Source organism: Homarus americanus, unplaced genomic scaffold, assembly GCF_018991925.1.
Source record: "Homarus americanus isolate GMGI-L3 unplaced genomic scaffold, GMGI_Hamer_2.0 scaffold60624, whole genome shotgun sequence".
NCBI lineage: Eukaryota > Metazoa > Arthropoda > Malacostraca > Decapoda > Nephropidae > Homarus > Homarus americanus.
The window spans coordinates 116896-132741 of NW_024751924.1; the positions used below are offsets into that span (position 1 = coordinate 116896).

General features: G+C 38.4%; 1 protein-coding gene across 7 annotated transcripts in view; it reads right to left on the reverse strand.

Annotated features, from left to right (window-relative positions):
- Nucleotides 1-15509, reverse strand: part of LOC121854880 (protein kinase shaggy-like) — a 51132-nt gene extending 35623 nt beyond the window's left edge. The window contains exons 1-2 of one of the 7 annotated variants that reach the window (XM_042349684.1): nucleotides 14978-15509; nucleotides 8951-8962 (exon numbers count right to left, since the gene is read on the reverse strand). In XM_042349684.1, coding sequence (XP_042205618.1) covers nucleotides 8951-8962; nucleotides 14978-15062 — 97 coding nt within the window. In that variant the 5' untranslated portion in view covers nucleotides 15063-15509. The other 6 variants (XM_042349688.1, XM_042349685.1, XM_042349689.1 and 3 more) reach the window with 6 other exon arrangements.
- Between the last annotated feature and the right edge of the window lie 337 nt (nucleotides 15510-15846).

The window sequence follows — 15846 nt, forward strand, 5'->3', positions numbered from 1 at the left end:
AGAACTATTACAGAACTATTCCCCAAAAGCTGACTGTTGTTAATTTAATTACAGTACTGTACTATAATCCTTCTGTACATGACTTAATATTTAAAGATTGGTTTAGAAGTCAAAAGTTTTAGTCGACAATAAACATGCCACACATCTGTAGCAAAACTCCAGTATGCAAATTAGGTCAAACATCAATACTGTACTGGGGTCTTAACACACAAGATGATGAGCCTTGATGTATTCCAAAATTTTTACTGTTAAAGTCATCAAATAAAACCATAAAAAAACACAGCACGACTGGAATACTCACGCTCCTGGGAAATACTTCTTCTAAACTTCATAAGGAGTTGTTTCATGGTTCAACAACACATGCTACTGTAATACGAACACATACATAACCTGGCCACTAGACTGACCACAGATAATACTGTTTTATGTAATACAATGGTACACTGATGTAATTATCCGGGTGCTAATAGGGCACGGTTGATGGTAAACACCCCGTGACCACAACACACTTTGCTAAACGCGCGACCGCCAGCGGTACCGGACTGCTTAAGATAGTATTAGTGCACTAAGGTTCGGTTATCATTCAACACATATTGACACAAGTACCATAACTACGGACACTTTTTAGGTCACTTAACATAAACTACAGTAAGTGCGTTCTCTTTTGCAGATTAGTTCCTTTATAGTGACGTCCTCTTTTTTGGGGGGGTCAGGCATCTAATGCACCTAATCAGGTCACTCAAGAGATGCAAATGGGAAAGATACCTCGATAAGTCCGTTTGCGTGCTATCAGGTCCCCACTTTCGTGAGTAGCCACTGCACTGAGTTGAGTCGTAAGCATGACTATCAACTACACAGGTACTGATCCCCTAGTCTCCCCTGTCCACAAATAACCTCATGCAGAGTGGAGCCAACTACCAGCATACGTGCAGAGTGCAGTTAAAGTAACCCGTTCACAAGGAAGACTTGGCACTAACTCTGGCCTTCCTCCTCACCACACCAGAGTGCCAAAACTGTGCTTCAACTTGGCACCATCCTGGCCACCCCCACTACACCCCAGTGTGTACCCCATGCCAAGCCTCCCCTCAGTCTCGTCTAAACATCCTGACCCAAATACCCAGATTACCTGCAAAACTCCCAACCTATACTTCAAATCTGCCAAAAACAGGAACTCCTCACCCAAGATCTTTAACCTACACTTAGTTAGGATATTGAGAATCAGTGTATAGCAACTGAGCTTAAGTGAGCACTTTGCTGCAGCTGCTGATGTAACTCAGGGCTATAATTAGATTAATGTTGTTGGTTTACCCTCTTCCCTCTATTGCCTGCCCCTCACCACCATAACACCAGCCTATCACCCCAGAATTACACCTAAAACACTATAATAACACTTACACAGCACCTAACACAAAACCACTACAAACCTTTCACCTTAACCACAAATTGTGCTTCCCGTTACAGTACCAAAGAATTCCAAAAGAGTTTCCATAATAAGGAGTATACCTGGTAATGGCTGCTGTAACCTCCATTTGAAAAAGGCAGAAAGAGATTTTGGTCTTGTGATTTTGGGGATATTGGTCAAACACAACAAAGGAAATTTAGGTCAAGCATTCCCAACGTTCTGCACCAGGACAACTTCTTTCTCGTACTACAAAGGTTCAGCAAGTCATTCAGAGGAGAGAAAGACTACTGCTGAGACCTCCTTTGTCACTTCCCCCAGCCAGGAACATCACCGACCATCATCTGATAAATGAAAACACTAAAGCTATATAACTCATTAAATTACTGTAATTACCATATGATGCTGACAGGTCAAAATTTGTAAATGCTCTCCTCATCACAAGACAGATGACACATGGCAACAATATAAAATACAGAAATGGAATTCAATATTGTGACTGACCTACAACTAATGATGCTCGCTTAATGTTACCACAACACGAGTCTAAAAATACCAATCACATTTACTGTACTGATATAAATGCTCAACTCAAAAGCACGTTTTTTAAACTCGGGAAAACATCCTAGATAAAAAACTAATGGATTTCATATGAGAACTTGGAGATGTTACAAACTTACTACCTAAATCTACAATCCACTTTTGCTACAACTCAGCGTTTTGACATAAAGGATAAAGAAGCCATAGCTATAGCGAACCCAACAAGTTATCAGCATTATGAGACTCCCCTCTACTCCTGCTACCATGAACCTTTACCAGGGTGTGTGGATGTGGATAATGGCCCCTATCCTAAACACTGACATGGGAAGGAACCTTATCCAGGATGTAGACACAAACAAGAGCCTGATCCCAAATACTGACGAGGGCATCAACATTATCCTGAACATGGACACACACACACAGTAATCACAAGTAATAAAACAGTTCTCCCTCTATCTCTTCACTTCATTATTGGTAAACAAATACCTGTTACTCCCAAGGATATCAAAAGATCGTTCCTCTAAATAAACCCGACTCAGATATTGAATTACAAAGCAGCCTAAAATGTATTCCCCTATACAGTACTAATCCACTTCACTCTTCTTCAAGCTAAAACAGCCAGTCATTGCTCTTTCTCTTTAATTAAACTTCCAAGAAATATCTCAAAAGATGTTTCAGGGTACAAAATATCTTGTCCAGCAGTTAAACAACACCTAAATAATTCTGACTACGGGAGAAGTAGCTAACTAACTCGACTATTTTTCCGATAAAAAGTGACTTCTTCCACACACAAACACACTTTACATACCTAAGATGAAAAACTCTACATACCTGCTGTCACAACGTACACCTGACACAACACATGGTGAGGGGGAGCAACAGCTGTGAAACTGGGGAGGTCAATAAATCAAACGCATTAAGGCAAGTGTTACAAATAAAGAGACTGTGACTGACGGAAACACAGACGATAGACAGGATGTTAACTGTTTACCTGACAGTCCTGTGTTCCTGTCCTGTACACTCAACACTTCACTCTGGTACAGCCATGAAGACAATAGTTTAAATTTCTCGACACAAGGTTCTGTCATTCTTTCATTTCTCGAGATTTTTTTCACTATTTTTCTCTTTCATTATTAGCAAGACAATTTCCATGAAGAAAATTAGAAAAAATAAGTACAGTACTTAAACCCAACCATGCACTGCATGTCATTGATCTTTGTGTGTGACAGGATTATCAGCAGAGAACACCACTAACAAGCATCTCACAGTGCGGTCGCAAACCTCGTCAATGCTGGGAATAAGAACAATGAGTTCTTCAAGATAAGAATGCCTCATGTTACCCACCACTGTAAGATGCATGCTATTAATAGGTAAGTAGCTAGTTCAGTATATAATGTAGCCAAGGCGAGTAGTACAAATCTACGTACCAGTATATATAGTATCGTGACGGGGCTGTATGTAGTTATTCCCATCATCTAACTCAATGGGTTTATGTAAACACCCCCCCCACAACATAAATAAATAAAACACACGGTACAGTATTCATGGGCAAAAAGTTAACATGTAACTCAACAGTCTTTATAGCTGCCAACAGAGACAGACTAATAAACAGATAGAGAGAGATAGAGAGTGCACAAGTTATCCACTGTATACTATCATACAAATTACTGTAATCCTTTTATCAGATCAAAATAAAATTACATCCAACAAGACTCATAATTTCCGGTTTATGTGTAAAGAAACAAATATTAAAAGAAACTACGGTTCTATATAATGTGAGTTGTATATTCAGGTGGAAACTTGACAAAAGCGTGTAAGAAAGTAAATCCCAGTTCTATACGGTTCTTACTGATTACTGAAAAAGAATACAGTAAATATAATGAGCAATTTGAGCTGAAAGTCAATAATTTGTGGCTATGGCTATACAGTACAGTAATTAGTCCAAGAAATATAGGATACATGTTCAAATATGGATAACCTAAGATACACAACATTAATCTTATTCTAACCATATAAGAACATAAGAATGGAGGAAACTGCAGCGGGTCTATTGGCCCGTACTGGGCAGTCTCATTTACACCAAACCCCTATTGCTCATATATTCATCCAACCTATGTTTGAAGCTATCCAGCCTATTCGAGTTAATGATGATATTTGGTAACTTGTTCCACTCGTCTACTACTCTATTTCCAAACCAATGTTTACCTATTTCGCGCCTAAATCTAACTTTTTCTAATTTAAAACCATTGTTACGAGTTCGCTCCTGGTACCTTTGTAATGTCCCCTTTGATCAGGCCCTGACTTCCATTTAAACACCTCTATCATATCGCCCCTCACTCTACATCTCTCGAGGGAGTGCAAATTAAGATACCTGTACTTTAACCTGTCTCTGTACTCAAGGTTCCTATTGACCGGGATTAGTCTTGTCATTCTCCTCTGAATTCTTTCCAAAGATTCTATATCCGAGCACACTGCCACACAATCATATTCAGCCTGTATAGAAGCCCAATAAGCAAATATCAAGTATTATTATAGGAAAAGTCTAGGGTTAGCACACACCCATTATAGAACTCCTGAGATTCTAACCTGTCCAGTACAGTAGCTACAATTAACCTACCTACCACTCTACAGTATATGTGTGTGCATGATATTAAATCATAGTTATAGGAAATGAAAACAGTTTTGAAAGATGATAAGAAGAAATACAAATTTAAACAACAAGCTTGATAAACAAAATAAAAAGTGATAAAGAAATACTGTAGTGTACTTCAAATACAATTAACCTCCAGTACATTAGTATAGTGTATGCTGTAGATGGTTCAAGTCTGCTGGAGCACATGCATAGGTTTTTGCACTGAGTGACCCTGACAGGTTCAAACAGCTCATTTAGTATGCATAGTGAAGTGACGAGGAAGTGTTGTAATCAATGTTAAGGGTAAGGATGCACCCCCAATAGTTATGCAATACGTTCTCCACTACCCAGTTGTCTGTTAAGAGCGAGTCACCAATAACCAGATTTTTTGAGATCCACAAAAGACAGAGACTAAGAAGTGAGAGATCCTGCTCGATTTTCTTTTTTTTAGACACTACCACACAGGGATCTAACTTGGTCAATGTATTACAGTATATAATAGTGAGCCATTAAACTAGGGGCCATTATGTGGGGCCCCATCTCCAAACATGACCCAATTTTAATGGAAAATAAAGATTAAGCCCAAAGCCTAGGGTGCCAATAAATCTAATGACCAATCAGCTCCAAGGTTTAAGAAGGCTCAATTTCAATGGAAAATTAATAGATATTGATTTTAACCCCAGTTTACTCTATGAACACAAAATATCTGTAGTGTCTATGTATACTGTATCCCCCCCAAATTCTGAAATAAATATGTTAGGCCTCACCATTTCCTCCAATATGTCCTGGAAATCACACATCCTTAGTATAACTAAAGCTGCCTCCCGAAAGTTGGGAATGCTGTACAGATGCCGCAGCTACTTCACTCCTGAGCAGTTGCTCCAAGTATATAAGGGATTCATTCGTCCTAACTTGGAGTACTGCTCTCATATCTGGGGTGGCTCTTCTTCTGTCCAACTATTAGATAGGGTGGATCAAAGGCATTTCGTCTTATTAACTCTCCTCCTTTAGTCGACAATCTCTCTCCCCTTTCTCTTCGCCGCAATGTTGCTTCACTCTCTCTCTTTTACAGGTACTTTAACGGGCAATGTTCAGGGGATTTGGCATCCTGTGTACCGCCGGTAAGGCCATTTCTCTGTGGATATCGGTCACACGAGAATAACCCGTTATAGTACCTCCTTCTTTCCTCACACAGCCAAACTGTGGACTGCTTTGCCTTCTTCTGTGTTTCCATGCTCTTACAATCTGTCTCACTTTAAAAAGCTGGTTTTCCGGCATCTTCGTGGTGTAGATTAATACAGTATAACCTTTTTTCTATATTTTCAATTTCTTTCCGTTCTTTTTTTTCGCCCGCCAGGCTCCGTTGTGGGTCGTTTGACCTGTGCCCGGGTTGGCTAATTCCCGTAAAAAAAAAAAAAAAAAAAATACTGTGTACATATATGCTGAATCAATTTAAACTTGTATGACTACTTTACTAAATATCCATCCATCTATCTAATAAAGTTATATCTGCAGCAATGAGATGAGCATGGAATCTGCAGCAGTAACTATAGTAAGTGAACTTGTGGTGTACCCAGTCCAGTAGATGGTACAGTTGTGGAAATGTGTTCCTACACCCCGTGGTAACCAGTGTCTCCAAACAGCACTGTCGCAGTAGTATTAGTATCACTATTTATGAATCACTCTGTATTGGTTGTGTAAAGACGGATGTGATTGGTGGATAGGTTTGCTATAGGTCATATAGGTTGGCCGTTTGGAGACTCGGGTTACCACAAGGGGTGTAGGAGCACATTTCCACAACTGTACCAGCAGAATTATACACCGTGGGAATCTTTGGGAACACAGTGTACAATATCAATGCGAATAATAAAAAATGTCCGCCAAAATTATGAACGACCCCTCAACCACCTGGGCCAATAAACTGTGCGTACTGTATTACTTACTACCTGTCCACCTTCAGAAGTCACAGGTGTCGTCATGGGCATTCAGATGATGTAGCTACCAATTGCTAAAGTGGTCAATCTCTTTTTTGAAGTAGGAGGAATCAAGCAAGAGTTGAGCGACTGAACAATATACGTAAACAAAGACGTCAAAAGTAATAATAACGCCTCTCCATTCCTGGTGGCCAAAGGGGCAATAATCACACTCGCTCCATAGGCAAGATGGAGCTCTAAATTCCCCTCTGAAAAGTAGACAACAACTGCTGGTATTCATGATACATATTAAAATTACTAACTCCAAAAGCCTTCCCACTACAGAATACAGAAGCTTTAATAATTCTGGGTAGCTAAATATACTGTGGTTCACAATACAGGACGACACACTCACTCCCAGGCTCATGTAGGCACCTAACACTATTCTCTCTAGATACCCTGTTTTTACATCCTGGACAGCTACAAGCATGGAGCCAAATATTTTATATTCAGACACATCCAACCGATATCATTCCTTCTCCAGATACTAAACTTTGAGAATTTTGCAATCCTCTGCCCTAAATTCCCTGTTATCTCCAGCCACACTCAGAAAATGAACAATCTGGTGAGCTCCAGCAGACAGTTTCTATGTGTGTTCTCAGCCAAGTGCTGTGTGGAAAAGGTAAATAAAATTCAGACTTTACAGTTTGCCAAAACAAAAAAAGAAACAGAGATTGGTACAAAATTATAAATTATATGTGTTTCCAATAATTATCCCTATACTGTTTAAGTAAATTTAATTAGTTTTAGAGGTTGACTTATAAATGAACTCCAATGGCTGTGTAGACCTATATTTTTCAGATGGTCTAAAAGCACAATTTATGCAATAGTTTACATACTGTAATTACAAAACCAATGAAGGACTGATAACTGTTCCATACACTCACAGTTGATTTCTCATGTGGTCATCATTGGGATGGTAACTTTTTCATACTGCATATACCAGTACAGTACAGTAGCTACACATCTGAAGGTTGGTTCAATCACTTAAATACTGTATAGTATAGTACTCTGGCCAAAGGAATAAAAAATAAATAAAACACTGAATTATAGTCCTGTAGTTATGCAAAAATTCCCGCTGTCATCTTTGAGAGATCTAACTGAAAATATTGTGGTTAAAAATAAAGAATGATTCAAAATGCACACATGTCAAAATTTTCCAACTGATACAGTATTCAATAAGATACATTCTGAAATAATTACATGAAAAGATACAAAATTCACCAAATATATAAAAACAAGTGAAAACAACATATGTGGTATAGACATTAATATGCAAGATACACTGTAACGCTTGGGAGTAAAAAAGGAACAATATTACCTTCGCATGGGGTGGCTTGGGGTGGGTTTTCAGCAGGAAGGGGTTAAGTAACGGTAGCAACTTACAACTCACAGTAACGTTTCAACCAATCAGTGAAATTCCATTGTGGAGTTGTAGAATTGACATCAAAGAATAATCATTCAAAATACTGTAGTACAGTATTTCTGTAGGGGACAAGGAATCACAGATAAAAAGGGAATTACGGAGAAAAAAAAACATAAAAGATACAAATATGAGGAGTTCCACTGAGGGAAAAAATGGAGTCCAATCAAGCGTACGAGATAACACTTGCAACACATGTAATCACGGGCCATAACTCAACAACACTAAGCACCATCACTCTGAACATTTAACTAAGCCTTTTTGTTGCAGCAAGTTATAGTGACACAGAAAGTAAGAAAATCATGGTGACAAGGTAAAGCTCAAGTTATTGGACGCAAATGAAAAACTGAACAGACAGATGGCTGGACACATCATCATAGCAAGCCCTGGAATTTATGGACTAAAAAATATTATGTAATGTAGGTATATGCTGCAGTAGTACCCAAGTAGTAAATTTTTAGTAATGAAATAAAATGTTAAGAATAAAAACGTTTCCTTGCTTTCTTTTTTCAACAAAAGTAAAAAGCTTCTACAGATAATGAATAATACATCAAAACCTTTTAAAGCAATGCACAGGAGTAAGTCTAACCAGTTTTAAAAATATGAAAACTTAAAATAACAGTTCACAAAGCAAAGCATTAACTACTGTACCGCACATCAATTTCTCACACCTCTGTACAGTACGGCACCGTGTGTACTGTACTCATTCTTTTAAAAATGCTGTACCCTGTACTGCAATTTCTCACACAGAACGTCAAGTGTCAGGTATAATGTACTACTGCCATGTATGATGAGCAAGGATATTTCTCAATCACATTCCTCTCATCCGTAATTGAAGTGCTTGTTGAAGATTTTGCACATGCCATCATGCTTGAAGTACAAGAGACAATCTTAATTTCATAGAAAGACAAAGTTTAAAATTCTACATTGAACTTAGCTGAAATATGTAAAATGATGCTGGGAGTTCCCCCTCTCAATCATACCTGGTTTGATTCCTGCATGAAAGGAAAAACTGTCAGAGATGTGTCCTGAGTCCTGTTTTTCCTGTCATATGAAGCAATACATAGGTTCTGAAGATATATGGTAGCTCGGCATATCACTCCAAGTCACAGCTATCCTGTGAAACAATTACAGTGTCCGCAACAAAGGAAACCTCCAAGAACTGCATTGTACAATACAGTACACGATAAATAGTTTCAACAGTGTAGTTAATCTGACCAGCTGTAGAGAACATAAACCCCAGACTGAGGAAGCACTCAGCCTGGTAGAGGAGACAACTGGGGCTGAGATATGTACCAAGATCCCAATGTATCACACTAAAATTCCTTTAAACTCCCTACAAGACCGTTCATCTTTTCCTTGACATTTTTGACTGAACCTTCCTGAAAAGAAAAATCACTGTTAATACCCTCACTGTCCACCTCCTGACCTACCCACCACCCAAAATTGCTTATCTGTCCTGTCCACCATACCTTGCTTGCCCTGCTTGGAACTTGGATACAATTATACCTATTGGTGTTATAATTTAAATGAAACAAATATCTTAAACATCTTTAACCCCTTCACTATGGGATGCCATACATGGGTGAATCAAAGAGTGAAAATCCCTGGACTGGTTGGATTTAATATACAGTATAGTATATCAGTACCTACAGTATACACTGTATACAATTACAGTATTCTGTACTGTACATATAAAATACTGTATTGCACAGTACCAGTACCTGAAAAGGTTATACCATATCTACTACAGTATTAAAAATATGGATCTACAGTATTTTGTTTCATACACACAAATAACAATCAGGTAAAATCTTTGATGATCCAAAGGACTACCAGCTAATTACTGTACGCCATCCTCACCATCACTCCCCTAATACAGTATTGTAGTGCACTGTATATGTATTCACAAATATATACTGTATGGCACAGTTATAGCCGACACAAAATTCATGACCAAGTGTTCTATAAACACACTGAATCAAAAAACAATCCAGCTGCCCTTTAATGCTTCCAATTAAACAAGGAATATGCTTCATGTTTTTACATTAACCTCAATATTGTGTGTTCCAGAAACACCCATAAATGAAGGATTGATCCATAAAACCCATTTTATACCTGAAGCTGAAGGTAAATACTGTAATTTATATATTTTGGTCACCTTACCTTTGGGTTGAGACCCAAGAAACCCTTCAACAACAAAGGCCAGGACTAAATCATGAATAAGTTAGCCACAACGTTCTGTCACAATGAAGTCTCCCAAAAAAAGGTAAGGAGTCATGATGTCACCCTTCACAAAACTGGCTACTGTACAGTGTAAGGATTAGCATCCAGAAACAAACCCATTCAGTTTAGCTGACTTCTATACTACCCCTTGTCAGCTGGGGAGGTAGCTGGACCATTTCGCTCAAGTTGGTCCATGAAATGGTATTTCAAGAACAATCCTTCATTTTTGGCTTAATACCTTCTCAAGCAACTCGTATATGGATACCACATTTAATACAATATTTTATTTGGCTAACGTCAGACGATTTCATTCAGCAGAGAAGGTACCCCATACACAAATGGTTAAGAGACCAAGCCCACCTGACCTAACCACCTTAGTGAGTCTATATGCCCCCACCTTGGGACCCAGCTGGTGATTGAGAGAATTACTCTTCCTGCCTCTGACAACCAAAACTAACTGGATTTTGTCAACTGATTGATTTAGTAAAATCATCATGCACGTTAACAATTGATTCAGCGTGTATTATAGACCATGCAGGAATACAGTACACAGGCAGAGCAGGTAACAGTACTGTACAGAATACTGTACAGTATATATAATTTCCATTATACCTAGACAGTGCAGGTATACAAACAATGGTATCAGGAAAACCAACAAAGCCATCAGATGATAACAGTATTTCCAGTAGAATGTTAGAATTGTGAATAAATGACTGAATTTACTGTGCCGTACTTACAAAACCACAAGTACCGGTAGGCCACAGCATCTACTCACTGGCTAATTGACAAAAGACACAATAAACTGCCTGATTTTAGCAGGAACAAACCACAGTGAGATATATATATACTATAGCATAGCATTAGTTGCTTTAAGTGGACAGTCTTCTTGCTGTTTCATAAACATATTCAGTCATTTTAATGCAGTTCCAAAGTTGAGAATGTGAAGTACAATGAGTTCAAGCAACAATGTTTTACAGTACTTACTGTATAAACAATATTTCCAGAAGAACTAGTTTACTGGTGCCTCCTATTGTAAAGTATTACCAGGTACAGTACCCTTAAAAAACCTCAAACATCCAGGAGATGGCAGAATGGGCTGGGTACAGTAGAAATAAAAACACAGTAGTCACTGTACAGTACACCAATTCTGACAATCCTCTGACTGGAGTCGAGTGTCACAGCCATGAAGGGAGATAAAAATATCTGTTATGACAAATCTGGTGGGTGAGAAATAAAAAGATAAGTGCCTGATATAAACTTCAGAAAATGGGAGTAAAAAGTTATATTTGTTACGTTAATTGTGATCCCACAGTCACACTTATGGGGTTAAACCATTAGCTGATGATATCAGATGACAAATCAACCTAATCTAACATGATCAAAAAAGTACCGGCAAGATCACGAGATTAAGTTGATTTATTTTGTTACCGGCAGCCATATTACTGTACAGTACAGTGTTAGTTTACTCATGTACTGTACTGTGTTCACCTTGAGGGATTACCATTTACACAATGGTGATGCTTGATAGGGACAGTTCATAAGATAGATCCCCAGCTGCATTAGTAACTACCGGTACTGTAGCAGTATATATTATTTTAAGATTATACCATACCCACTTTCTCCATTTCTCCTTTTTTATTTACACTATTAATTGAAACAAACATATCTGCAAAAATCCCTTCAACAAAAATCAGGAACTAAGGTTGGAGTCTCTTTCCTTAACTTTTACTCAGGTTAAGTTACAGTAAGATAAAGTTACATGTCATGAAACCACTGGTCTTCACAATATTATATTATTAAGTGATAAAAGCCAATTTAGAACAAGGAATCAACAATAAACAGCCTGGTTACATAAGGTGTAGTAAATTATTAAGGAATTTGTGGGTTAGGACAGATACCAGATATTGAAAAGTTTTTTGGGACCTTAATCCGGCACACTTTAGTCTGACTTCACAGAATCCTGCACCACACTTGTATACAATACCCGGTAAATATGGTCATAGATACAGTACAGTAGCTACAGTATATACAGCAGCTACATGAAAAAAGTCATGAAAATATTGTTGCTGTTTGATATAGTTAAGTGGGCCTGGATTAAACGCAGGTCAATACAGTTATGTTGGCACTTACCTTGAAATGTTGTTTAACCTTTCTTGTTTTAAACACTTGAATACCACTACAGGGACTCCCCGACTTACGACGGGGTTAGGGACCGACATCCAGGTCGAAAGTCGGAAATACTTAAATAACACATAGAAAATCGAAAATTTGGGTCTCTTTTTCTTCTCAACACCACAAAACACTCACTTTTAAGCTTGCCAGCCATTTTAAAGTGAATTATAAATGAAAATTTTGTCTGTGTACTGACTTTGGGACTCAAAAATACATAATTTGACCACATTTTGGTACGACTGAGGCGGTCGTAAGTGCGGGTGGACGTAAGTCAAGTCGGTCATAAGTCGGGGACTACCTGTACTTCCATCTTTCAAATCTCCCCTTCCACTGTGCTTTAAGTGGTGTTTTAAAAGCTAAGTTATCATGAAGAAAAACAAACCAAAGAAATTTATATCTCTAAAGAGGATAATTAACTAGAATGTATAGACATATTCTTTGAGGAAATTTTAACTCAAAGACTGTACAGTAATCAGAAAGCAAGGATGTAGTGTCTAGGCAGAGTGTTCATGAAGACAGACATAACCAACCTACCTTTCCTTACTAGAAATATTATTATACCGAGTAAAATTATAAGTTTGGTTGGGTTTTTATTTACATTTTCACCCCTTAATAATGTACCAGGTGTTTGGGCAGGTGGGCTATTATTTTTTGTTTTATTATGACAGATGCAAACATGAGCATTGTTAGGTTGTTTGGTTTTGTCTGGCATCATTAAATGGCAAATCCAGTAACTACATACCTACCATCACACCCCCATATATGATCTGATATTAACCCTGTAGACAAATTTGGGTTGAAAAAATAATTTATAAAATGGTGCTTTTAGGTTTTGTAAATAGCTACCATGGGAGGTAGCCTGTGTTTTATTTTTCTATTTAGTTTCACTAGGGTTTGTGTGTTAGCTCAAGGACAATAGAAGCAAGGATTTGATGTGTAAGTGTAAATTTTATTGTAAATCCAGTGGTCAGATGAGTGAAAAGGATTTTTTCGGTGTTGGATTTGTATGCTTTTGTAATCAGAGCTGCACTGATTACGCAGGATTTAGGTGTTGCAGACTCAATCAGTACATAGCCATGATCGATCTAGGTACAGGTCTCATGGAGATCAGGAACCCTCGCTTACTGAGTATTTCATGCTTACAATAAATGGGGTGGAGGTGTGTGTGGGGGGGTTAGGTTATCAACTGGGTGTTTAATCATCAGGTGAAATAAGCAGCAGGGATTCTTAATTAATTTTGTTTAAGCTCATCTATGGTAAAAAAAAAATTCAAAAGATAGAACGGAAAATTATAGAGAGAAATTATGGAGGCAAATGCTATGGTTACTGGGAAAACTAAGACAAGAGAGACCTAACCCCTCGAATGTCTGCTCTAGGGTGCCGTCGACGAGGCCATAACCTTTGTCTTTCATCAACCAGTATAAAATAAAAAAATCTACAGGACTTCTTTACACCAATCTACAGTAATATAAGTAACCCAACAAACCTCTTCTATCTACAAACACTAAATTCAATCAGCATAAGAAAATAAAATGGAGACATGGAAGAAGGGAAAGTCTAATGAAAGTTCCAAGTGCCACCTTCAATACATGTATATAGACGTTATGAACTTTTTCCCTTATCTACACTATCATTTATTATGTAAACATGATAAGTTATACAGGTCATGCCTTTGTCCCTGTGTAAGCCTAAGAGAATGGTTCACTGGTCATATAATATAGTCTACTCTGCATACTGAACACAAATTTCTCTCCACATATGATACAAAAATTACTAAAATGTCTTAAATATCATGAAAAGTATATATATATCTTGAAGATGAAATCAGTTGAGAAAAGTTTAAGAAGCTCAGGTGTATAATTAGGATACCTGGTATACGTAGGTAAAATAAATGGGTAGCTATCATTTCTACAAGAGTTGGGGTCACTTTTATTATACATTAGAAATTGTTATAAGTTGATATTTGAGCACCTGATATCTGGTGGGGAATAGATTAGGCTTATATACCCCCTAAGACTAAACTCCCAGGTCCAGTAAGTCTAAAATATGAAGAAACTATTGATATTCCTACACTAGGCAAAGGGTGGAGGGGGTTATTTCTTCACAGAGATGTATAATCGACCTTCTACTTGTACTTTCTATATAGTATGGTGAGGGTAGGGAGGTAGAGAGGCAGGGTAGACTAACACTCTCAGGAACCCAGAGCTCCCGGACCTGTGGAAACCATTGATATTTCTGCTAAGAAGGGTGACTGGCATGTATTATTCCACCACAGCATGAAGGAAGATTCTGCCACATGATATGGGCATGTTTGAGGAGCAGGTAGGGAAGGGTGGGGGTGGGTAAGGTGGGGTAGTGGGCGCCCGACCTCCATCAGCTGTTTTGTACCGTCTACCCATCACTCAACCAGCTCACATTGCCACGCCCTGTACTGCCCATACACCGCCTTTTTCTCTCTATTTTCTCCTTCAGGATACGTAAGGTGCCTAAATGCGGTGAAAGAACAGAGGAAAATCTGACTAGGAGGTGAAATAAACGGGAGGAAGAGGTGTTCATAAGGTAGGGACAAGGCTGAGGGAGGACGGCCATCACGGAATGTTAAGAGTACTTACTGCTTATTTTCATGCCCGGGAAGGAAACTGAAGGTGGTCCTTTGTTTCCTTCAGCAAAGCTTGTAGTCCTGGGTCGTCCACTCATCGTCGAAAAGGTTCAAATAAGGAGGAAACTTACGAAAATCCCGTTTCATTTCACGCGCACGAAAGAATCAGGAGCCCAGCACTGCTAGGCAGGTCCATGTTTCCTGCTATACCACTCTACCTTCCATCTCACTAGACTTATCACTATAATGTACACACTATAAGGGAGCCATAACCCCTAAAATACGCCACAAAGGGCCAATACATTAGTGGTATTTGCCAAAGATTTCTCCTCTGCTATGCACTCTTGATATTCACAGCCTTACTGAGATGCGTTCCATTATTGATCCTCACATCTGAAGTTCTCAACACACGGGACTCTACCCAGCAGACGGCTTGGTCTACTTTCCTTTTATGACCCTACCAGAACCTCCACTAGACTAAAACTTATTTATCCGGGAATATTGAACTATAAGGAATATTACTGGGTTGTGTATTAAGGTCTATATACCAAAGATAGAGAGAATATATTTTTCACCCTCAAGGTAAGGGTTGCCTTTGAAAGTCTGGCGCGATACACACATTATTGGAACCGAGGCCTGCCATTGACCGAGAGGGTGACGCGCTCAGCCAATCACCGCACACAACCCATAGCGACTGGCAACGAGTCCGTTTGTTGCCACATTCACGTTTAATATATAAGAATTCTTTAACTTTACAGCCTGTTACATAATATTTATCTAGCAAAGTTATAAAAATTATAGCTGCGTGTTGATATTTGCCAATTTGATCATCCATAAATGTTGAAATTTACTTTTCTTTGCCTCATTTTCTTAAATTTTCCT